Source organism: Myzus persicae, unplaced genomic scaffold (assembly GCF_001856785.1).
Source record: "Myzus persicae strain clone G006 unplaced genomic scaffold, MPER_G0061.0, whole genome shotgun sequence".
Lineage (NCBI taxonomy): Eukaryota > Metazoa > Arthropoda > Insecta > Hemiptera > Aphididae > Myzus > Myzus persicae.
The window spans coordinates 138,327-165,031 of NW_019102746.1; the positions used below are offsets into that span (position 1 = coordinate 138,327).

Below are 26,705 nucleotides of genomic sequence, written 5' to 3' on the forward strand. Positions count from 1 at the left end.
TTTATATACGTAAATGTTTTGATACGCCATTTCAACAACATTCATTGGATATACATTTACACTTTTTTTTTAATGATCTTAAGCATCGGCAACTAAGGGGAACAGAATTTTGTGTGTGTGTGTGGGGGGGGGGGGTATACGGTTGGTCGAAGAACACGTGTATGCGGAGAGAGGATTCGTCACTAAAAGTCTGAGTGGTCCCCATCCGGGAAGTATAGCGACGCAAGCCGATGTTAGACCTCAGAACACGTTAGTGACTGAGGCCAACCAGAGAGCCACACCAGGCCCCAGCATATAAATTATAATACATATATGAATTTGCTTCAATTATTTAGAGCAAGCATGACTAAAATAAAATACGCACAAACTTATAAAAGAAAATAATATAAAATGGATAATTAATCTTAATTTATAAAATCAATTGAGAAAAAGTAAACTAAGTACTTAAGAAGCTATAAGTAAAATATACTGCTACCACTTCAAGAAGAAAATGTATCTCTATAGAAACTGTCATTTAAAATTGGGCACACGTTTTCACAAATGTTTGGTTACTTTTTTGATCAACATAGTTATTTCAAATAATCAACTGCTTATATAGTCGAATGATAAATTCCACAATTAATTACTACAACTAAAATCACTACACATAATATAAGACTATAAATATCGCTATACAATTGTTGCGTATTTTCACTCAGATCAACAACGCGCGTGGGCCGGGATTAATTAATTGCTTCGAGACCAGAATAACCGGCACATTTCACGAGATGCTAAAAAATTATAAATATATATAGGTAATGACAATCGTAAACGGCGCGTGGAAACAAGGTTGCCCGGGAGACGTCTCCATTATTGGCTTTCGTGTAATTTTGAAAACAGAAGAAAAAACACCAACGAAGACACTGACGAGTTTCGCTGTCGTCGGCACAAACGTCCTTCTCGCCCTCTAGTTAATTAAATAATGAAATATAGCATACCGCGTACGCTACGCCGCCACGGCGACACGGTGCATGTATATATTATATTCAACGGCAGACGTTTGTTTTGACGTAAATTTTTCACTTAATTAACAGACGCTTGGGGTTTATTTTCGTTCCCGTCTTACTTTCTCTATCTATCTCTATCTCTCTTTCTCTATCAATCTGTGTCTATCTGGCGACACATGAAACTGCAGCTCGGTCGTTGGTTCCCGAAAGGATATAATATAAGTGGCGGTGGAGCGGCACGAAAAACAACAATAACTCGACGTGATTCTCCCTTGGTATAATACGTGAGTATCGGAGTTAATATATAAGGCAAGGCAACGCCACACACACACACACACACACACACACACACACACACACACACACACACACACACACGATCATATACGCTTCATATATATGCTAAGATTATATACAGACAACAAGGTAGCCACCCTATATAATATTAAAAGTTGTATTATGTTAAATCCAATACAAGAGGATTTTTTAATCTCTAAACACCATTATTTCGGCCAATGTATGTGTTTTTGAATACATTTTTTTTTGAACATCATTTGAAGTCTTTTCAACAGAAGTCACAACACTACATTTATACTAAAAATATTTCGCTTAGGAACATGTGTAATTAAAAATGTATAACGTCACATAAAAAATAGTAAAATACATAGTTTTTCTTATCAAACGTCGTTGTGATGGCGTAGGATCCATGCAGTGAATTTAAATATTAAATGAAAAAAAAAATGTTATTTTAAAAATATGATGCATTTCCCAAGACAATTACTGTTTTGTGATAATAAATAATCACTCTGTATATACGAGTCCAAGTCACGTACGTTTCGGTATAGGGATGAGCCTTGTCGGCGGATGGGTCAAACAGTCCGCGGAAGGTTACATGTGTACATATATATATATATACATTTATATATTATATATATATATATATGTATATAACGACTGCGAATTCTGAGAAAGAAAGACGAGAGATTTTTGAATTTGAGCGTGTGTGAGTGTGGCGTAGGTTGTTTTTTCCTCTACCGCTCGCTTCGTCCGTGTCCGTTCCCCCGAGTACGCAGCAGCACGCGCATTCCGGACGCAATTTAATTGGGATTATAGTATAGAGGACCGCCGCGCCGTGCTGCTGCGGTTGTTGTCGTTGTTGTCGTTGCGGAGGCAGAATTTAATCCTGCGTAGACTTCCGAGTGTTTGCAACACGGCGGAGGAGAGCGTATATTGATAAAGAGATTTTTAACAAAAAAAAAAAAAAAATCACGAAAACGTCAAAAAATAATTATATATAAATATTGTGAAAAAAACATTCGAATAGTGTAGACAACCTACTGGTCATTATGTATACATGAGCGGGGACAACGATGATAAATAGATTCATATATTATGTAACGCACGGCGGTAGAAAATAATTTTTATATATGCCCTCGTGTTTATGTGTCACAACCTAAAAAGCTTTGTGTACAAACATTTTAAAAAATACATAATTTAATTGGGTACATTTATAGAATAGCGTAATTATAAACTGTGGATGAACACCACTGCAGCAATGTGAACGCAGAGGCCAGAGACACGCGTAAGACATTCTGTGTAATAAATTATACTTAAAAATATATTTTATAGGTAGTTAAACATGTCGAGGGATCTTTTTCATAAGAAAAAAATAAATGAGTTATATTTCAATGTTGTCAGAAAACCGGATATTTTTTCACGATTTTTAATCCTTAAACTATCATCACCATATGTGAGCACATACATGTAATGCAATATTAGACAGAAAACGACAAGTGCGGTAAAAAACACATTTAGGTACTTAAGTAAAAAAAAATTACTAACGGTGATTTAGTAGATAATTGACGTACTTAACTATTTTTATTTTTTTATTTTGCATATTTGATCAGTTAAGAGTATAAGTTTTAAATTAATATAAATATATATGTTATTAAAATACTTAGGTGGTCACTATAAAATATTAATTAAAATTCGTTAATCTAATGGCTAAGACATAAATAAAACACTACCTAATTCTAAATAACTGTTCAAAATTGGAAATTTCATCGATGGGTGGCTTCTTCCGTCAAAAGTTTCAAATAAATAAATTAACTCTTTTTACATTTATTAATCGCTACGGAATAGAATGTAAATATAGCACTGAAAGAAAAAAATAAAAATAATTCGTATAATAATTTTTCATAAAATCATTATATAATAATCAGGTTTGATAAATAATATTTGTAAATACATTCTGTTTCAATTGTTATTCAATATTATTACCATCATAGTTTATATTTAGAGTTCAAATTTGTTGGATCATCAACAAATATATTGAATAAATCATCAGCCATTCAAAATCAGTTCACTAACACAAAGCAGCCAAAAAGTCTGGTTTTGTCTGAAACCCCAATTCCAACTTTCAGTCGCACTCTACCAGGAAAACTTTATCCTTTATCAGGCGCCGTGCGATCTTTTCAAAAAACGGCTTTTCTAAAACTCACCACAACCACCATGACGATAAATCACTATCCGATTCCATTTATTAGTTATTTAAATTCTGAGTTTGAAGATAAAATAAAATACAAGAAAGCTATCACTAAAACTCATTTAAATCCAGTACAGAATGTAATTTTTATTTTAAATAAGTCCCATAAGAGGCATGGAAAACATGATATACTACAATTAATCAATTATCAAATGAACGTATAAATATGTTATGAGAATTAATATTATTTTGACAGTCCAAAATATATTTTTCCTCAAACATTTGAGAAAACTAAAACGAAAAAAATTATCTACGAGTTTTAAAATGATGTGTTTTTCTTTTAAGTTTCGTATATGCAATCACTATAACCATTCAAATTTAGGGGTATAGAACAAGTGATCGAAAAAGTTTCATAAGTCCTTCTATAAATTGGAAATTTAATTTAGGTATATTTAAGATAGGTAATTTATGGAATCCCAAAATCTTTTCTAACAATTTTATTTTTATAAGCTTTTAAATTGATTTAAACCGATTCAGAATTTATTTAGGTACAGTAATATATATAGGTACTTATAATAATTTAAAATTAGCTTAAACTTTCAATAATGTATCGTATACTATACCTAGCTACTTACGGCACTACAGCAAAACGAGCAACATTAAATATTAAAAAAAACACTATTGTGTGTGTGGGTGTTATGTGTGATCCCGTGGTAGTGTGAAAGATTGTCAGGTGTCATTGCTACGTAGCAGATTTATTTCAGGAGGATTACTGGTCGACAATAAACTTGTCCGTACGGAAAGCGATTAAATGCGCTCGCGAAAATACGGATATTGTGTTTATGTGTTTATATAGACTTATGTATTATGTACATAAAATATTATTGCTAGAGTAAGTAAAGAAGGTTTATAAATATTCCAACAAAAGTATTTTATATTATATATATAATAAAAAAAATATTCACAATAAAAGTGTTCTTTAATAAAAACTAATAAGTATTAAACATTGTTATCCCTAAAGTTTATCCGATTGCTTATTCTGAAGGATAAGAGGCAACAAATGTTCCTGAATAGCTGGTTATGAAAATATTAACTTCAATTTATTGAAAACACGGTCAGGACTACGGAGTACGGAATGAGCAACGATATTGTGTTTACTGTTTACAACAAAGTTATCAACATTTAAATAATACAAAAGATCAGGGGTTACCTATAACTTAAAAATAAATAAAATCAAATATTCATCTTGACAATAAAAAAATAAAAATGTTATCAGATGTATAATATAAGATCAATAACGAATAATTAATATTTTATGAGCAATAGGTATACTTCCCAGACCCTACTACCTATAACATTATTTCTAATTCATAAATTCACAATGCTTTGATAATAATACGTCATGTTCGATTTATAGTTATGTTTGGTCAAGAAACCACAAAGCAAAGGTCACCGTGACTTATAATTTTAGTTATCATTATTTTAAGTACATATATATTCATATATTTTTACAAAGGGAGTACACGTCATTGTAACAGGACACGCTGTCAAAACAAAAGAGGCTCTCATTATTTTCGCATAATAGAAATGCTAATTTTGAACATAAACTCGGGAAATAAATAAATTAAACTCTCAGTTTGATGGCGGTAACAGCGGTGTCAATATAAATAAAGTATAAAGGGACAGAAGAGAACGCGGGGACAAGAGAAAAAGGGTTGAAACAAGAGTACATTTTTTTTACAAAACCATTTGTTCGGTTTTTGTAAAAATATGGAGCATGGATTTTTTTTGTTTGTTTAGGAAAATAATGTAATAGACAGACAAACAGACATACCCTACTAACGTTATATACATTCATTAATACATATATAATTTACAAACATAAACAACTCAAAATATATTTTATATACGTTTATATAAAAAGTAAAACATAATTAGTTCGGAAAGCTAACTTTGTGATCGTGATAAATTTCCGGTTTTAGAGTATTTTAAACAATACCTACATTTACTATAATATCATACACAATTTAAAAAAAATTCGATACCTAACCTAGTTTATAATACTTATGTGTAGAAACCTAAATAAATGAAATATCTTAATTTATAAATAATTGATAAGATATTTTTAAAATTTGTAAAGAACTTATTCATTGGTACCTACCTAATTTTATATTTTTTAATAACTACTGGTTGGTATGAATTTACTTTTATGTTTTAACAGCACCATTAAACAGTTTTTTTTTTATTTATTTAACTTCAACTTCAACAATCAAAATAATAACTATGTTACGAATATAATATCGATCTTCTAACTAACCAAATCAACAGACGTAACGAGATGTACCAGTCTAACTACGGACGGAAGGACAAAACGAGGGTAGTTAGTATAAGGTACCTGAACTTATGTTTAGAAACTGAAATTGCTTGTAATTATTTGATAACGATCGAGAGTATCAAAAACATCTTTGTTATCGATGTTGAATGTTGATGTAATACGTTTTTCATATGTTCCGCAGAAGAATACAAACTCAATATATTTTAGAGTTAAACATAATTTTTAAATTATTCATCACTAACTTCTCGGAACTACTATCAGAATTATAGTTAGGTATATATAAACGTGAATATTATAATACTGCTTTACTATTTTGTGTCTGTCTAAGTATGAAATTAAACGAAAACATTTTTAATCAATCAATAAATGACACAATAACAAACGCTTTTACGCAATGTTTTATTTAAAAGAAATACAATTTATTTGACGAACGAAGAAAAACCTTGGCTAATATCCAATTTATTATAAAAAGGAATAAGCAACTAATCAAGAACACAAATGCATTATAGAATTATTTAATATAAGCATTTTTTAGGTGTACAAGGAATGGTTGTAGAACTGGTTGAATTAATTTGGGTTTGTACGAAAAAGGTATAAAAATGACTTGAATAAACGTGTTTGAAAATATTAAAATAAGCATAGAAAAATTGAGCTGAAAAAAAATTTAAGAAGCAAGAGGTTAAAAAAATGGAGATACTATAGTATATCACCATACAAATATATTTTTGAAAGATTATACAGTTATAATTGTACACATATGAAACCTAGTGACTATATTGTCTATAATATAATTATTATAATCTTTGTAAGTCATGGATAAATCGAAGGAAATATAACTTATTATATTAATTGTACTTTGTGATAAATTTTAAATAGGTAAAAATAATTTAAGTGCTTATACCTACGTGGCTACGTTAGTATAATATATAGGAAAGTACAATTATTTCAGTATAAGTTTATTATTTATTATTTTCAGTTCGTGTAAGTAAATAACGAATAGGCATTAACTACACAAGAAATGAGCAACATTATATTATAAAAAATTTATTTTTAAATACTGGTATTACCTATAGAGTTTATACTAAAGATCAATAAATATTTTTTAACAATAATTCAATACAATTTAGTTTAATATTCAGAATATACCGGCTGGTATTGATCTACTATACATAGACCCTTTGATGAACCCATTAATCAATTTAATTACCAAAGTCCAGTTATTGTAACATATGCATGTAATAGTGCAGTACATCTAAATACTTTATTCATGATATATACAAATGACAAATTAAAAATAGTCGAAGTTATTTTGAATCTAAACATTTTTTATGCATCAAATAATACTTTTGTTTCAGGTTGTGTGCACAAATTATTTAATGAAAATTGTTTCATATAGTTTCATTATGTATAAATGCAATACATATAAAATCGAGCATAAAATAATTAACAGCAATAAACATTATATAAATTGAAGTAAAATTGCTAAACAATGTTGAACATATTATATTATCAAAAAAATAAAAACAACAAGAAACTATCCTTAAAAGAATTTAGGCTAAACTTAAAAATTGTGCAAAAGATTTAACTACCTACCAAGTTAGGTATTTAATAAAACCAAGAACATTTTATAAGTGTACCTATAATGGAAAACCAATAGGTGACATTATAGATCGTATGATATCATTTTTACTTTGATATTTTTCTGTTCAATAATTTTGATTTACCTATATTATTTTGATAGAACAATACAAAAAAAAATGATAATACATATTCCAGTATAACTTTATATCTAGATACTGGTTTAAATAACATAGGTACCAAAGAGGTATACAATTAAAATAAAAATGTCTTCACGATGTCTGTTTTACATTTGAATGTCGGTCGATTAAACGTGACATGCAAATTAAACTGAGATGACTGTACCAGAACCAAAAATGCAAATCGAGTTATTTCCTGCATAGTTATCACGGTGTTTTGGTGCTTCAGAATTGAGGGCAGGGCGTTTTAGAGTGAAAAAGTGCGAGGGGTGAATTTGTAATTGTGTTGGGACTAGGGTTTTGTCCCCGTAAAGGAAGGAGAGGTGAAAAAAGTCCCGGGCATCATTGAACGATGGCGACGATGATGACCCAGCAATGAAAAATGATTCGCAGGGGCTGTACGACAACAAGGAAAGGGAAAGATACAAAGGTCGGTAGATGTCTGACAGGTGGACCTTTTTCAGGACTTTTGGGGTAATAATTGCTTAATTTAAAAACGTCAGTCACCACGATGAAAAATAACCCAGTGACAAACAAGACACCACTACTGTTGTATTAGTAGGTATCCTTTAGATTTTAGAATACTCCTTAATTCGTCAAACATTTTTTTCAACAATATTTATGTACACTGTGTCAAATGTCTGATAAAATATTTTATACATTAAAAATAGATGAAGGTACATTTGTAAACTAAAAAATTGGATTGACAAGTGTTAACATTTATTTTTTATCAAACTACAATTCAAACTGTATTAAAATTAATAAAACTCGAATTTGAACATTTAGCCTAACTTATAATAGTTATTCAGTAGGTACGTAAATTATGATACAAAAAATCCATTAAAACTTAAGTGATTGAATTTAATTCATACATAGTAATTTTGGATACATGCCTACATTAGCTTAACTGCAAAATTATATACTTAAAATCTATTACTGTAATACGTTAATCATAATTTTAGTCTCAACTATTATTTTGATTAACCAGCCAACGTTTTTAATTAGGCCATTATTTTTTTTTTATTGAAATTTTGTAGTTTACAATTAATCTCGACAATTAAGTGTACATGCTATAGTAATTATATAAGCAACCCAGAATTAAGAGAGAAATAATAAATTACCACTATCTTATTGAAATATTAGTGAGCTGAGATAGGTTATGTACAAGATATATTATGGTATACCATTTGCATTTAAATAATTGTAATTATAACTAAATAGCATAAAAAGTTTGGTTTAAATAGTTCAAATTAAAAATAAACAACAATAACAAGTTTAAAAATCTAAAGAAAAATGAGAAATGATTATGGTATACCTAATCATTAGTTTTTTGTGTATGATATACTATTTAATTGAATGTTAATAATAATGTATAACTTGAATTTTGAGAGTATACAACAATATCATAATTTATAATTTAAAATATAGTTTATCCACTTAATATTACTTGTCTATATCAAATTATTAAGTTGTTTGTGCCAAGTTTTTATAATGCACGTTTATAGATGGAATCTATTTCAAGAGGCAAGAAAACACGTTTTCCAAACACCTGTACAAGTCAAAGATAATTAATCAGAATTTTGAATACCGTAGTCTATATATGATATCATCTCTATAAGTGAAGGTTCGCGAACCTTATTCGTGTGAGTTTCAATTCCCATCACGCTGATCCGGGAACCACTGTTATTGGCGTTGTTATGGAAATCTGACGGATAAAATATCAAACGGGTTTGTAGAGAGAGAAATATAAGAGTGAGGGGAACACGTTTGGTCCGAGTCAATTATTGACCAGCTTGGATATAATATTACACCAAGCGAGACCATCAGCATCCACAACAACATATCGTAACCAACAAAATGGTATATACATATACAGTGATCCGATAGTTAGGTAATAAAATAATACAACCTCCAATAGCGCAGGAATGGCCGGTCGGTCGTGCACACATAGTTTCCGCTTCATTATTGGCGAGCTTGAACCACTCTTCATTATTATTATTATTACTATTATTATAATACACCTGATGATGGCCTGGTTTTTAATTAAAAAATAATAATAAAAATAGCGAAATAAATTGAAACCACTGGGTATAATAACGATGAGATACAAGAGAGGCAGAGCCCCCTCAGGAACGATAGGAATTCCAACCTGTGTATGATATTGTTGCAGAAGAATGCCGGTAAAATGTCAACGCATACAAGGGTTACCATGCAATATATTGGGCACAAGGAACTTGAATGAAAAAATTCCTAACTGCATTTACTATTTACCGATGCAAACGCTGATGGAAGGGGAGAAATGGAAAAATGCTTTTCGTAGTTTTTACTTTTTATTTCAAACATATACAATACCTACCAATCCTCCACAGTACTTTTTTACTATAATGTTATACTTATGCATATTTTTAATTAAAAATCAAAAAATATAAAATGAATTGTTGACAGTTATCGTCAAAAAATCGTGGTCTTAGTTTAGAAACTGATTGAAGACCACAAAAATATTTTTCTAGACATTCAATTGATTTTTTAACCCAACGTTTCCACTCATAATCGAATGTATTTAATGTGCAGCTGAAACAACATAGCTGTTTGTTTACCAATGCAATTTTACACTTAAACTGTTTGATATAATTCTGCATAAACAAATGTCGTATGGTTTGATAAAACAATGAATAAACATAATATTATACTATACTATATTATCAAATAATATAGAAAATATTACGTGCAATAAATATAAAAGAGATGAGTACAGCGATATTAACAAAAGTCCATTTTAGAGTAGGTAACATATATAATTCGAGTATAATATCAAAAAAAAATAATGTAATGTACATTTTATTTTGAACTACGTATTGAAAACTGAGTAAGGTATTTATTAAAAATAAAAAATGTAATATAAAATAATACATCTCAAAAATAATTCTAGAAAAATATAATGTAGCTTAGAGAGGAATGTTTTACAAAATGTATAACATATTTATTTAACTCTGTACTAACATTTTTATTTGTTTCAACTAATGAATATTAGTTTTTAAAATTATTTTAATAACTATTAAATAACAGATTAAAACCATATAAATTAAAGAGTATTCCTCGCTTGACTTTTAAATCCCAATTTCCCTTTGGTACTTGATATTGTATTGACCTTCAAAACTAAAGTCAGCTATGTCCCTTTGGGATAAATATTTTTTTTCAACACAGTACAAGTTCTAATAACAAGTGTAAATATTAATTTAATATCATATTTTTTATTTTATACGGGCTTTGATACAATATATTATAATATGTTCAGTTCTAAAATGAAAAATGTCCAAGTTAAAAAAAAATATAAGTGTTAAGTGTTGACCAATAAATAAAGTGATTTTATAATAATTTTATTCGTGTAATAATTTAAGGTGATTTGAAAAAAAATTAAAACAAAAATCCAAAGAATAAACAGAGGATTGAAACTGTAATATATTTTAAAGAACAGAATATTGAAACAAAAAAAAAATTAAATACCTAAGCAATCCATCTAAATTTTAATTCACTACCTAGATTAAGTATAGTATATTGTAAGTAAAAAAAAAACTGTTGTTTATATGACTAAATAAAACGCAGATATCATATTATACATAAATGCTATTTGAACAATACAATATAATATGATGCGTACGATTGTTATTAATAGCCATTAGAAATCTAATTAAAAGTACCTAGGTATAGTTTTCATTAGTTTTCATTAACCGTCATAAACACAATGTGTCTGTATACATCATATTAAATTTGTAGTGGCCGACCAATATGTATTCTTAAATAGTGCAAGATTATAAGTATGTAGGTACACGCAACAAAAATATGTATAAAATATACTAAATATATGTATGCAGGTATACCTATAAACATTACACACTGTCCATTAGTTCAACAGTTACTGTTACATTCAGTCGTATTACTCTTATAGAAGTTGAAGATACATTTATATACGTATACACGTTTGAAGTTTATAAATACATTCCGAATAGGTGAATGTACGTTGTACTTAAAATGAAAAGTTATATACTAGCATAGAGTTCATCACTGCAGTTGATACAATTTCCAAGCCTAATTATTATTATTGTTTCAATTAAATTTAAGAAAAAAACAAAGGTAGATTATCCTACACAACCAAGTAACACTGGTAATAAGACCATAACTTTTCATCAGTACGAAAAACACTAAATGGTTCCACATGCGCTCGCACGTGTGCGTTTGTGACGAAGTCCGTCTCATTAGGTCTCATAACATTACTACTGGGTATGGATTTACTAATATACATTTAGGTTTTTTGTACATAGACAGTCGAGTTTTCGAAAAGAACATTTTTCGTTACAGAAGGAAACATTCTTTTTTCTCTTAAACACAAAATCTACGGCACTTGTTATTTGCACATATTTGCATTTAATGCGACGTACGCGATAGTAGGTATAGTACCTATATAATAATATATAATATATTAGTGATACCTTGTGGATACCATTATTATTATTATTTTAACTAGAAACACTCGTGTTATTGAAACGGTCGCAACTCCACGGAATCGGATCGCGATCGGGAGGGGAAAAAAATAATAAATAAATAGATACGAGGGCTGCGGCGGCAACGGCGTGAGAGCGTGCGAGTTTCGCGCGACCGCCGTGCTCCGAGTTCGTGACGATGCGACTGCTAAACGAATTAACAAGTATTACACTATATCGGACAAGTTTGCCGCACCGCCGGTGCTATAGTTTCCCACCGCCGCCGCTGCCGCTGCCGACACCAACAACAGCGGCGGCGGTTGACCCGTCCACCACCGTCGTCACCACCCTGCCGCACCCATCAAACTCGCTACCCTCCCGCCGACACCCACCTTCGCACTCGCTACCCATCCACCCCATCATACTCTCTCGCCCACCCGCCCGACCCACGTACAGCACCACCGCGTCCATCTCGGCCGTCCGCCCGTACCGCCGGCGTTGCCATGGTGACCGATACTGTTGTACACATCAATATTCTTTCCTGCCGCCGCCGCACGGAGCTTCACCGACGACGACGACGCCACGCCGCGGGCCCTCCCCTTCTTCACCGCCGTCCACCGTCCACCGTCAGACCGTCACACCAACAACACGCCGCCGACACCGGCGTCCCTTCTTTTACTGACTCCGGAATAATGCATAAATTAGTGTAGCGACCAAGACCGGGACACACGCGCGCGCGCTCCCGAGCCTTCTGTGAGTACAATTTTCACGAAAATCGTCGTCGAGTTTAAAGAAATCGCGCTAATTCGCATTATATTCACACTTTTTCCCACAATTTTTTCCCGACAAACAGCGCGTGGCACTAGCGCTCGAGACGTCAAGTGTAATTAAAACGCGAGGAACTCCTGACGCGATTATAGAAGTACGCCAATTTGGCGGCTGCACTTGGCTAAATTAATTTTTTTATTATTATTATTATTATTTTTTTTTTAATCGTTCTATTTATACATGTATAAAAGTTATACACGATTCGTCGATAACGAAAGTGCCTATTAACTCGAACGAACACTGCACATATGTACCGCAGTACACGAGTACGCACGCAACTTAATTTATACAGCTACATAGGTATATAGTACTATACATACACCTACACCATTAGTACCTACGAAAGTTTCGGAGTAATTATTTAACTTCTGATTTAATTTTGAGTTAACGGAGAGGAAATATCGCGACATTAATAATGCTTATCGGTTAATTCTATTACACGTAGGGACCTATATAATAATAACACGACGCTACGAATCCTGGTCGATGTTTATTGATTCAACTACTTGACTAGATACCACAAGTCCGCAAATATTGGATATGATAATTATGTTAATAAAACCGAATGTTTGAATCGAAAAGTTATTATATTGGATGTGACTAGTGTAGTATTTTTTTCGACATAAAACTACAACAATAATTGTATTGTTGATATTTTTATTCCACCGATTACATTATTATTTACATTAGACGGTTGAACAACGGTTAAAATGTTACATATTATATGGAATACGAGTCAAATTATTTTGATTATATTGACGCAGAGACCGTAGAGTTCACCACGTAATACACAAATTTGAATAATAAAAGAAAAACAAATAATGGGTAATTTACATAAATAGAACAACAGATCTTTTGAAAAGTAACACAAGTATTGTTCATAATTATTATGTCATGTTCATATTATGTAACACGAACTAGTGTATTTACTAGGAAATTTTTCAATGAAAAATGGCGGTTATTAATTATTTCCACGTTTTAACTGAAATGTGTAGATACTAGCGGTTCGTGTTGTTACTGGTTGTATAGGTTTATACAACAATGATATAGTAGTGCAAAAGTATTTTGTTTATTATTTTTGAATACCAAGGTATCTACATATTATTATGTACCTAATAAAAATATGGATAATTATTTATTCCTAGTTTATTAAAAAATAATGCATACAATAAGTGGTTAATTTTAACCCATTAATATTTTTAATAACTGGATACTAAAGGCCAAATGGTATAGAATAGAAAGGATCATAGGATTACGATATATACGTTATTACAGTCAAACTTTGGGTTAATCTCTTTAATTCTGCTTCAGAGTTGATTCAGAAAAAATAACCTACAGTTTATGATGCATACTGTAATTAAACAACGATACGCCAAACACGATTATCATCATAATTCAATTTTAAAATTAAATCCAAGGTAACGATATTATATTAAACAGATGTAAAAATGTAGAATAATCGACTAAAATTATTATTTTTTATTTAATTAATTAAGGGTACCTATCTAATAATTTGTTTAATTTTCAGATTCAAACAAAACGATATTTATAATTATGTACATACATTTTACTGATTAACATAAAATATTTTACAACAGGTATTGTACATTAAATCTGATAATATTATCCATAACTCATATAATATTAAATGAAAAAACTGATAAGTATTGCCATTGGTTGATGTAATATAATTTAAAAAAATAATAATTGTTAAGCCACAGAAGGGTGGTATCCAAAATACGAGATTTCGAAATTTAAAAACTATAAAATAATATTAATATTAAAAATGTATATCTTACATAATAATCTACGATAAATAAAGTTATTACATCTAATGTAACTGTCCGCTTTCAAGTTTTTGGGTTCATTCATAATATTAAAATAACTACTTATATCCTTTATAAATAATCAATGAAAACATTGAAAGTTTAGCAATGCTTGAAAATCTGTTATAGAGTAATCAGATAACCTACACTTGTAAAAAAACCGATAGATGAAACATTTAAATGAAGTTATTAGAGTTTTCGAATTATGTCAAAAAAAATCAAATAATATTTAACCAATAAAAAAACGGAAATAAAAGAATAATTATATTAACAGCTAAAATATTTAATAAGATTTTCAATTTCATATAATATTAAATATGTACTAGGCACCTAGGTACAGAGAAAAAATGTACTAGTTGATTACCAGAAGTACCTATGAAATAAAAATAATAAAATTACAAAATTATGTTAATTTGACCACTTATTTTTATGCTCTTGCTATTGAACTTTTAAATATACATAAAATACATAAATATAAATTATATTATTAATATGGAATGCAAAATACGGTACAACATAAGACAAATTTTAACATATTCAGTATAAATTGATAGACTTAATAAAATAACAATATAATACATGAAAATGCAATTATAAAAACAAATTATTTAATTACTATATCTAATGCTTTTAACTATTTATTAATTAAATTTATATAGCCATTATTTAATTACAAAAAAAAAACTCCCTAATAATACTAAATAATATAGGACAGTGTTCAAATTAGATTACTACCTATGGTAAGTCTCCTTGTAACCGTGGCAACAGATTAACAATCTTTGAAAACTTTTACTGGTGCGAAGAACAAAATTAATGAAAGTGCAAACTCGTGTTTTCACAAAAAACGTCTTTACCAGTTTTTGTATATATTTTAATTTTTTTAATATTTTAATGTTGTACTAGCATTATTTTTATATATTTATACTGTCAAATACAAAATTATAGATTTTTTTTAAATTCAAATCGTGTATATCTTAAATATTCATAAGTTGAAGTAATACAACACACTAAAAAGTCATAATAAAAATTGATGTTATTCCTATATGTTTGAATTTTAGTCGAGCATAAAGAATGTAAGTACCTTTACATTGAACTTTTTAATTTTCATTATAAAAATTTTGATTAATCTAGAACTTATTAAGTGTTTAGACCTTGAGTGTTGGAATTAAGCATTTAATAATTTTACCAGATACCACCCTTACAGTTAAAGATCGAAGCATTTTTCCTGATTTAAAGTGTACCTATACTTAAACAAAATATTATTTTATTTAATACACAATATTTTAAAACCAATATATTTATTGCTCTACTCAAATATTAAAAAGCCTTATAATTTTTAAAGAAATATAGCGGTTATAATTTAAATGACAATACCCATATAGGCATATACTTTAAGTCTTTAAGGAATTAAAAAAAGCAAACAATCGTTTAGTTGGAACTAAACAATACTGTTAGATATACGGATAACAAAAATGAAGCAATATATTTTCACTAAAATAAATATCAATATAGTGTAATTTTATTGATGTTAACCTAGCCGAAACACACAATCTCAAGAGGACTTTTAACAGGACTTTTTACATTTAGCAGAAACTTGGAAGTCTTAGGTTTTTTATCTTATTTACCTACTCTAATCCGGTTCGGAATTAAGTTTAAGACACCTAAAAGTGTTAAAACATAATATATAACATATAATACTCGCTTCAATGATATAATATATATATATGATATATCCAAGGAACCTTAAATGAATCAGTCAAGACTGAAAAACTTCTGATTTATCATTTTCTATTGGCTTAAAAATTATACATTTTACAACAAATAAATTATTTGTTTATACTTGTAAATGAAAACTATGTTTATAGTTACAAATCGTTTAGACTATTTTTCGCGGTTATTGAGATTAATAAGGTTTACAATTAAATATTTTAAGATAACATATTAAAAAACTGATTAAGATTCCATAATAAGGAATAATTCGTACAAGATAAACTAATCAAAATACAGACAATGGATGCAAATAGTACGAATGCAAAATTATATTACTCCTTTAATGTTCAAAAATACAAAAATACTGTCAACTTTTTTTTTTAAAAGTGGCAAAAAATACTAACTAAACTAACGTATTTATGTAACTAATACACAGTTAAGTGTTAATAAACACTTTAAAATTCAAACAAAGGCGAAATATTCAATGGACTATTCAATGTAAATAAATACGTTATTTTTCACTAGTCATGTACAAAATTAAGTTGAGAAATAAAAAGCATTAGTCGTTAAAAATTGCCGAATAATTAAGTGCTCAGTTTTTTTCTCATTTAGCCTTAGCTAATGATTCCTCTTTTTGTGGTCGATTCAAAAGATAGATTAATGATATGCGCCGGCAGCGTCAGGGAAAAAAATTGGACAAATTACTCGAAAAGGTTTGGAATGGTAAAAAGAGGGAAAAGAATAACTCACAAGGGCAGAGAGAAAAAAAGATACACCTCACTCTATCACTAAGTTCGATTGTATTATATATTTGAGAAGAAGGCGAATAAATCAACGTCCCGCGAATGGTGCTGAATAAGTTCTATTTTAAGAAGACCAACGCGAAGAAAGTAAAGGAAACTCATCTTTTTCTTTACGAAACGTTGCAAGAAATAAATTTCACTTTAAAAAGAAAAACAGAGACCGTACGAATCCGAAAGGGTTGGCATCGAGGGAATTAACAAGAAGTATATATTATAATAATATACATGTATAATAAACAGTTTACAATACCTATCTAAAACTAATATTTTTGCTTGCTACACAGCTTAAACGAAATAGGTATTAAATTGACAACTTGAAACTCCGTAGACGACTGTTTCCAAAAATACAATTTATACATTTTCGTAATTTTGCTACGAAATAAAAAAGATAACCTACACGCTTTTACCCATATTTGTTTGTAATAATCGACCACCAAACAATGGTGTAATGGTTCATACATATTTATCTCCTCTTTGCGTGTATAAAGAGATATCTCTTGGTGGGATGTATGGATGTACCTTTTGCTATAATACTGTACTGATTCTTACATAACTTTAAGCACAATCACATTAATGTGGTTCCCACCCCTGTCTCCACATCATGATTGTGTCGTTTGCATAACGAGTTTCTACGTACCCTCTGAAATAAAACATTTTCGCTGGTTTGTCCTATGTCCGTTATTATTGTATATACATCCTTATATAAAATAATATGTTCAATTTCCATAGTCAAAAAGTAAAAACAAAATGTTCTACTACCGTCATTAAGTTTTTTATGAACATATTATTTTAAAAGTACCTGTATATTATATTATCATGTATGATATATTATGAAGGTAACCTACATATAAGTATATAAAATGTAATAAATTACAAATAATGTTCAAAATTTTTTTTTTTCTTAAATACGTTTTAAGAATACAATTTTTAATTTAAAACAAATTACTGGTAATAAGTTTAGTTTTATAGGTATGTTATACATTGTTCTAAAAAAAATATATTAAGAATAAGTTCACCTATAAACGTAATATCAGGAACATTTCAATACCACAAAGAAGTTTAATCCATAAATAATTATCAAACTTGATTACATAGATCATACTATATTAATAAGTTATTTTCATTCAATAAAATAAAATGATTTGTGAAATTAAAAAAGTATAATATTTAATATCACTATCTACATTGTTAGGCATGAATTCACGTTAGTTGTACTGAAATTCGAACTTTCAACAGGTCATTGAAAGATTATCTGTATTTATTAAAACACTTAGTGTGGTTAGATTAATAGGATTGTTGATTATGTCACGGATTCTATTTTTTTTTTCAAGTACAATAACTCAAAGGTTCAGTTAATCTAATTGAAATGGAACACGCGTAAATGAATTAACACCATTTACATTACAAATGTTACAAACGTACACATACCTATACTATTCATTTGAAGTTTAAAAATAAGTAAATACAAATTAATCGTTTTTCGTCACTTTGATTATAATGGTTCCATGAACTTTTATAACTTTTGCGTATTATACAATTTGCTACATCATAGGGGTACAAAAAAAAAGTAAAAACAAAATTAAATGTTCCTATACTAAAATATACATTTTAATATTTATTTATTATTAATATTATTATTATTATTTTTTTTTGGAAAATAATTTTAATAATTTATTGTACACCCTTCCCCACAAGCCGGAAGGCCTATATACTCATTTTAAAGAAACTGTAATTTGTTACGACCGAGACTTTTTCTCTCTCTAATTCCACATTAACATAATTGTAATACGTTTTTAAAGCAAGTCTCTTCTCCTCTTTCTATCACTCCCTATCTTTCTCTCCCTCTTTCTCGTTCTTTAGACGAATTTGCGTTTAAACTTTATTAGCCGGAATTTCGGAATTGTTTACTTGGAAGTCCTCCGAAAGGAACAATTTAAATAAAAGCACTCGTAAAATGTAAATAGTTAACAATGGTATAGAGTAAAACATTTATTTGTAGTTTTAAATATTTTTCAACCGTCACAAAAATAGGTATATATATAAGGATATTTTACAGATATAATTTTATTAAATTAGATATATATTATATGTACTTTCTTAAATTATACTTATGACATAAAAAACAATTAATACAGCGAATTTCAGGTGTAATACAAAGCAATAAGCTTCGAATTTTGGTCAATATTATTTTTTAATTAAATTTTAATCAAGCAATTGAACAAGTAATATCATAAGTCCAATAAAAATAAAAGTTGTATACAGCATTAAATGCTTATACAAACGATTAATTTCTAATGTAAGAATATGTTTTGGATTTGAAAATACAAATTCATTAAAAACATTTTAAATAACTTAATTCTTTTCTCGCGGTGTATTTAATAGGATTTTTAATTAAAAACAATATGAAAGTACACCACTAATTTATTTGAGCTTAATAAAAAGTAGTTGAATAAAAAAATAAAGTTATTTTATTTAATGGAACGTAAATTATAATTGCATTATAGTACATAGCATAGACATATAGCCATATAGGTAATGCAATAGTGTAAGGGATAAATAACAATTGTTCGTGGAAATATTTGTCAGTATGTCAAAGTTTTTGTTTTCAAGTGGCCAATTAAACTATTAGAAGAATGTACAACACAAATACACAATGTTGTAGTAAGTGATATTATATTAACAATTCTAATTTTTTTTTTTTTTTTGTTAAACGCTTGTAAAGTTTATACAATTATCTATATCATCATATTATAAAATAAGCAAATAAATTATAAACCGTAAGAGCACTTTATTTACTTTAGAACTTAAGTCCCAGTAATATTTAACTAATATTTTTCAGCACTTATGCCAACTTATTGAGACAACTAATAACAATACAAAATGTGTTACTATTAATGAGTATTTAGTACAAATACGTTTCAGTTATAAGTTTGAGCAGTTAGTTTAAGAAGATGTCAACGCGCCGTTTGTTGTCAACATAGACAAAACGAACTTACGCAGGATCATTTTTGGTATGTTTTTGAGCACTTCAAGAGTATAATCAACCATTATAAAAAAAGATGGAGAATAATATTTATGAGAATATGCCATATTGATTTGTCTAAATATTGTCTCAAAACAATTAAAACATCATTCAAATTTACATTTTTTTTTGAATGTCGAATACAAAATTGAATAATAATAAAATACAAAGTAACCTCAATTTTTATATTTTTTTTTATTCGTTGTGAGTTGTCTGAGAGAGAAAACCAATATTGCGCTGATATCCTCTTAAATGTTAAAAAATATAGAATACTTAAAATAATTCGTTCAAGAGTGTTTTTGAACAAAATATTAAGAATCTATGCAAATATTTTGATTTTATAGTTGTTTTAAAATATACTGACCAGAATTAAATACCTAATAAGTATAAGAAACATATGTTTAACATTATTTGTAAAACAAATCACGGAAAGAAAGACAATATTTCCATACAAACCAAAGATCAAAATTAAACTGCGAATAGAAAATAAGACAAAACACTAAAAAAAAAAGTGGCTTGGCGTGGCGCATTGGCTGCTACCAGTTGCGGAATGCGACTGAGAATAAGTAACGGCCATAACTACTAGCTCTCGGATGGGTGACCACCCGGGTTCGTAGTAGTTAAAAACCTTGCCACACATACACGTGTTTGCTACCTACCGTAACAACCCTAATCATAAAAAAAAACAATCTACTGCACCAACCGTACCCATAATACAGTTCATAACCCCTACAACAGCTAATGGCCTTAGTCGCCGGGCTTAAGTTCAATGAAAAAAAAAAAAAAAAAAACAGTAAAATAAATTGTGATATAGCATATAAATACAAACCTATATAATATTATATTTATCCAGTTTAACGATACTGTTATGGATTAACAAATAGAAGTCAACAGTATTTCAATTAAACACAAATCACCGCAAACCTATACAAGGGGATTCACCAAGCACGCTGAACGCCATTTTTTTAATAAATGTATTCAAATTCTTCTCTTGGAAATGTTTAAAGTATTTACTGTACTAGTATTAGGTACTTATAACTAATAAGGAGTGTCCTGCGGCGATGTAAACGTCTATTTTTAAAATAATTACCCCCCTTTTTTTTACTGTAAATTATTTAGTGGACAACGTTTTTAAAGGTTTTGGATATCCTTAATTTAAAATCCAAACGACTAGTTTTTTAGTTATTAAAATATTTGTACAAAAAATAGAAAATATATAGGTATATAATATTGTAAAATTGGATCTAGTATTTATTATGCCTGTGTAATTTTTACAAATTATAAATGTTGATCGATTAATAGAAACTAACATTTTCATTTCACCATAAGAGTTATCACTACATACGTCGAAGGTGCGTTAAATTTTTTTGAAATGGATTTACATTTAATGTTGTAGGTATTTACACTGTTTTTAGGGGTTTTTCAGCATTATAGGTTAATTTTAAAACGTATTTGAGTTATTTATGCTAATCTAAAAAAAATAGATTGACAAGGGTTTGATAACGGTTTCATTGTAATATAACATTAAATAAGTAGATATAAATGAAATGTCAATATTTCAAAATTTATTTTACATACTATTCAGAGTGTATAACCTACAATAAATATTTATTAAATACAATTGTGGAATCTCTATTTATATTTTCTACGCCATAATTAAAACCTGCACTGATTCCATAAAAAATTATATATGTTTTTTATATGATTGACTAGTCATAAATTGGTCCATACTGAAAATAATTCCTACATACGCATAAGTGGCTATATGTGCATATATGTATATAATAGGAAATACCACTACTTACATAATTTTGTAAATGTTTTCTATAAATATGGGCCTTTTCCGACGCAGAATAGCAAAAAAATGTAGGATTATCCGAATCATTCAAAAATACATTTATACTCACGCATAGACACGTTTTGGGCACGCAGCGGGGGCAGTCTGACCCTTTGTATGAAAATTAATTTTTAGGCGACTCGGCGCGCTGTCCACTCGACCGTACATCACAAAAGAGAAAGATCGGTGCCGGTTTCACATAATAATGCAGTGGGGTGATTTTTTAGGGGATTAATAAACACTACTATAAAATATGTATTCTACACAGTGGACAGTAGCCCGGTGAACGACTTTTTGTTCTAAAATACGTTTCATAACTCAAACAATGCAATATATAAATATACAAATGTATACAATATACATTATACACATACACACACGCAAACCAGTCAAATCCAAACATTATTAAAATATGATGTAGCGCGTGTGTAGTTGTATGTTGAAGTCTGCGGTGTAAAAGTACCCGGAGGCATTGTACGTTTAATTTGGCGAGTGAACGCTCCCTGGTTTTTCGCCAGAGCCCCCGAAGGCAAACGCGGTTTAATTAGGTTCCGGGGACGATAGTCCGATTGAAAGAGAGAGAGATAGAGATAGAGAGAGAGAGGGAGGCAGAGAAAGAGGATGGGATGAAAGAGAGATACGGCACCAACGAATCGTCATCTCCGTGGACGGTTGTGTTTACATTTCATTTCAAACGCCAAGATACCTAACAGCTTACAATATATATATATACACAACATATATAATATATTTCCTATAAAAATGTACTATATTTTATTTTATTTATAGTTTTATAGACTACTACAAAATAGTTAATAAGTTAACAAACAAAAAATGTTACGCAAAGAATACCTATATCTTCTAAATAACTTCATAAAAAAGGTAATATCAAAGTCCATGATTTTCAAAGGTTTTAAGGTTCACTGTACGCAATATGTTTGTTAAAATTAAAAAGTATTTATAAAATATTATTAAGTAAGGAATCGAATTTGGAAATAACTAAATCATTCAATAAGTCAAACCCAATACCTAACTATAAAATATGGCTGAGATACAGTAGATACGACTAAAACAAACTAACATGGAAGACGGCCAACAATTTAATTGCACATATGCATTATGTAGGTAACGACTGATACAACATACGCTTATAATTGTTCAGTAAGAAATATATTTAAATTATTATATTATTAAATATACCGCGGAAGAACAAATATAAAAATTAAATAAGATAAAAAATAGCAATATTCTAATTTAAAATGATTTTAATCTAAATGTAGATAAATACAATTGCACATACATAAGTTTATGCAAATATATAACTACCTCAACACACAAATTGACTATAAATGGAATCAAGTACAAACAAAATATAGGTACATATAACAAATTGAAACAAAATAGGCAGTCAAATCATTATAAATTCCTACCTATTAGATGTATTGTACAATATTGTACATATTAGGTACAATTAATTTTAGATATGAATATAAATTATTTTCTGCCTGGATAAAAACATATTCTTTTATATATATATAATATATATATATATCACATTCAGTAAATTTTAACAAATTTTCTGATTTACTAGTTCTACAGACTGAGTCAATGATCGGTTTAATCCCGTTCTGAATAAATTATTCAGTAACCAGCAACATAATATACAGCGTGTATATATAGGTACAAAGAAATTGTCCACGATTTTAGTCACACCACCAAAGTAAAAAAATACGCTATAGAACATATATATATTTATGCTTATCATCCGATTTTCGGATATCGGATCAAGTGCACAGAGAGTAGGGTTGAGTACTGGACAGTCAATGATCGAGGTGGATAATGTGATCCATAAAACATTCAATAACTAAAACCCTTGCATGTGCAAACGTTAAGTGAACAAAATTTAAAAAAAATAAAAAGTAAGCCTTTAGGAGTTAGTCGGACAATTAGTAACGACACTTAACAACAATAAAAAAAAATGGACGTTCGTGACTTTTGGCACTTTGGCAACACATAACTGGCCCAACGCTAGCGCTCACAATATTACACGACGTGCGAGGAAATCGCGTGGCTGAAGATCGTGTTTTTCACAAGCTTAAGGGACTATTATATCTTTAGATCAATAATATTTTTTTCATTAAAAATATAAAAACAAATATATTTTACGTATGCATTATAATATCCGAGTTCTGTCTGTGAATTTAAACGTCTAATAAAGATCGCAAAAGAAAAAACGATAATTTTTTACTTAAAAAGACTCATTCAGACATTTTGATAAATGAGGTTTGTTTTACTTCTCGTCAGACGTCGTCATGATTCTAGAAATCGTCTCCACCGAAGGCTCACTTTTTTCACCCCTATACACATATAGGGACAACCCGTCAGTAATGAAATTTCCACCCCCTTATCCACGGTCACTACCAGAGGAAAACGAGATCGAAAAGAATTTGCATAATCCTCGACACATTTCACCAAAGTCACAAAAAAATTAAATATATATTATACAAAAAATAAAAAAAGCTTTTAATTTCTGGCAGAGAAACGTTTAAATTAGATCTAAAAGTGTACATAAAGGTGATTTATAAATATAACAGAATAACTAACTGATATTTTTTTAATACAAAAAAATAAATCACGCATTCATAAAAATAAAAAATAGTAGGTATAGGTACCAAAGTATATCCATAAATATTATATTGATATCTAATAAGAGGCTGTACCTATGTTAAGTACTTATTACAGGTATACTCTTAGGTTTTGAAAATATTAAAATATTTATTGAATACTATTTACAAATAATAAGCAACAAACCTACACAACGAATAAGTTATAAATCGAAAAATTTTACCTGACGGAGAGGTATCTAAGTATTGATGCAAGTAGTTGATATATTACTCAATACATTATTATTTTTAAAATCATTTATGTGTATTGTATCAGCATGCTTAAGAAACATTTGTACGAACCCACCATCTAATATTCTACTCTACAGTTTGTGTATTATTAACATATTATGATATCATATAACTTGAGATTCATATATTATTATTAATTATTAATTATTATATAATATCTATTATAAGCATTGGTCGTAGAGGTTAATCGGAAATATATTAGGTGTACCTGGTATTAATTCTCAAAAGTCTATACTTGTATAATTTGGTATCTATCGTGTGTATAGGTATACAGTATACAAATATAAATAAGTAGTGCATTTAAATAGAAATATTAATATCAAATCACATAAATACAACTATAAATATAAATATATTGAGTTGGGAGAGAGGGAGCTGATAGAAAAAAAGAGTTACCTATTTCTTCTCCATATGTGATCAAAATTATTGGTTTATTTATCACTGCTGTCGTGTATTTTAATATCCACTTTAATAATAAGAATCAAAGTGGCAGCTAGTAACACAATAAAACGAAAACACCAGCATATTGAAAGTAGGGGTGGAATTTTTTTTTTAATAGTTAATACCTTAAATTATGGTCAGACTTCTTAGAGCATCATAAATCACAAGTTTATTGCACAATCGGATAACACATCAAGATCTATACAAATCTCGTGGTATACTCGTATATTTGTTATGGGTTATTTCACTATCGTCAACGCGTTAATAAAAACTAACAAATAATATTTTTTTCTCCTTGAGTTACGATAAAGAAACATCCAATTTAACAATAAAACTGTTGCCTCAAAACAGACTACCACATATAATATTATGTTGTATACAAATTGCTTAGGAATTAATGAACATTATATTATGACTCACCGTATATCCTCTGGACTGCAACAGTTATGAGTAGCCCAAATACCGGTAACACGACCATTGTGATTCAATTATCTGCACACTATGAACAAAAAATAGTTTTACAACATTATTATAAGTCAAATTTAAGCCTGGACCAAGGTTAGGCGGTAATAAAATTTATTTATTTTTATCAACAATAATCAAGCACCTAGTCTATATTTTTAAGTTCTTTTTCAACATGCACTTTAAATTCCTTATTCCAAAACAGAATATCTTTTTGAGTACTTCGATGTAAAAAAATTGAATTTTGGACAAGTAGTTTATGAGTTATAACTTATAAGTAGGTCGAATTTGAAGACAATATAAATAATAAAAAATAATAATCCCTAGAGTATTCTTAAATAATGAGTATCTTATACTTTATATGGATCACTCTGTATAATAAAATGAAGTTATAAGCACCCATATAGTATATGTATAAAATATAAGTTTAATATTTCTACGCTGTATAAAAATTATAAATTATTAAATATAACAAACAAAACAAGTAGCAATAGAAGAAAAATTATTAAAACTCCGTGGAATGTAATCATTAGTATCAAAACATTTGTAGCCCATGGCTACACCACAGTAAAGTATATTTTCAGTATTTTTCATTTCACCTGTTACAAACCTCCCCTGCGCATCCTCGGGCATTATGTTTTCCATCAGATTTAGCCAACAGCGTTTCATTTAACCCGAAAATACATTACATCCCTCTGCATTGTATTACTCTTTATAAATCTATTTTTATGTGGACTCATTTTACGGATGGTTTTTTACCTTCATATTTCATGCAGACCTAATGTACATATAAATATTATACAAACATAAAAAAGTAAAG

The 26,705-nt window shown here is 29.1% G+C and overlaps 1 protein-coding gene across 3 annotated transcripts in view; it reads right to left on the minus strand.

Annotated features, from left to right (window-relative positions):
- Positions 1–26,705, minus strand: part of LOC111033076 — a 152,266-nt gene that overhangs the window by 97,135 nt on the left and 28,426 nt on the right. For all 3 annotated transcript variants that reach the window (XM_022313666.1, XM_022313667.1, XM_022313665.1), the window contains exon 2: positions 25,844–25,922. In XM_022313666.1, coding sequence (XP_022169358.1) covers positions 25,844–25,901 — 58 coding nt within the window. In that variant the 5' untranslated portion in view covers positions 25,902–25,922. The remainder of the gene's footprint in view (positions 1–25,843; positions 25,923–26,705) is intronic.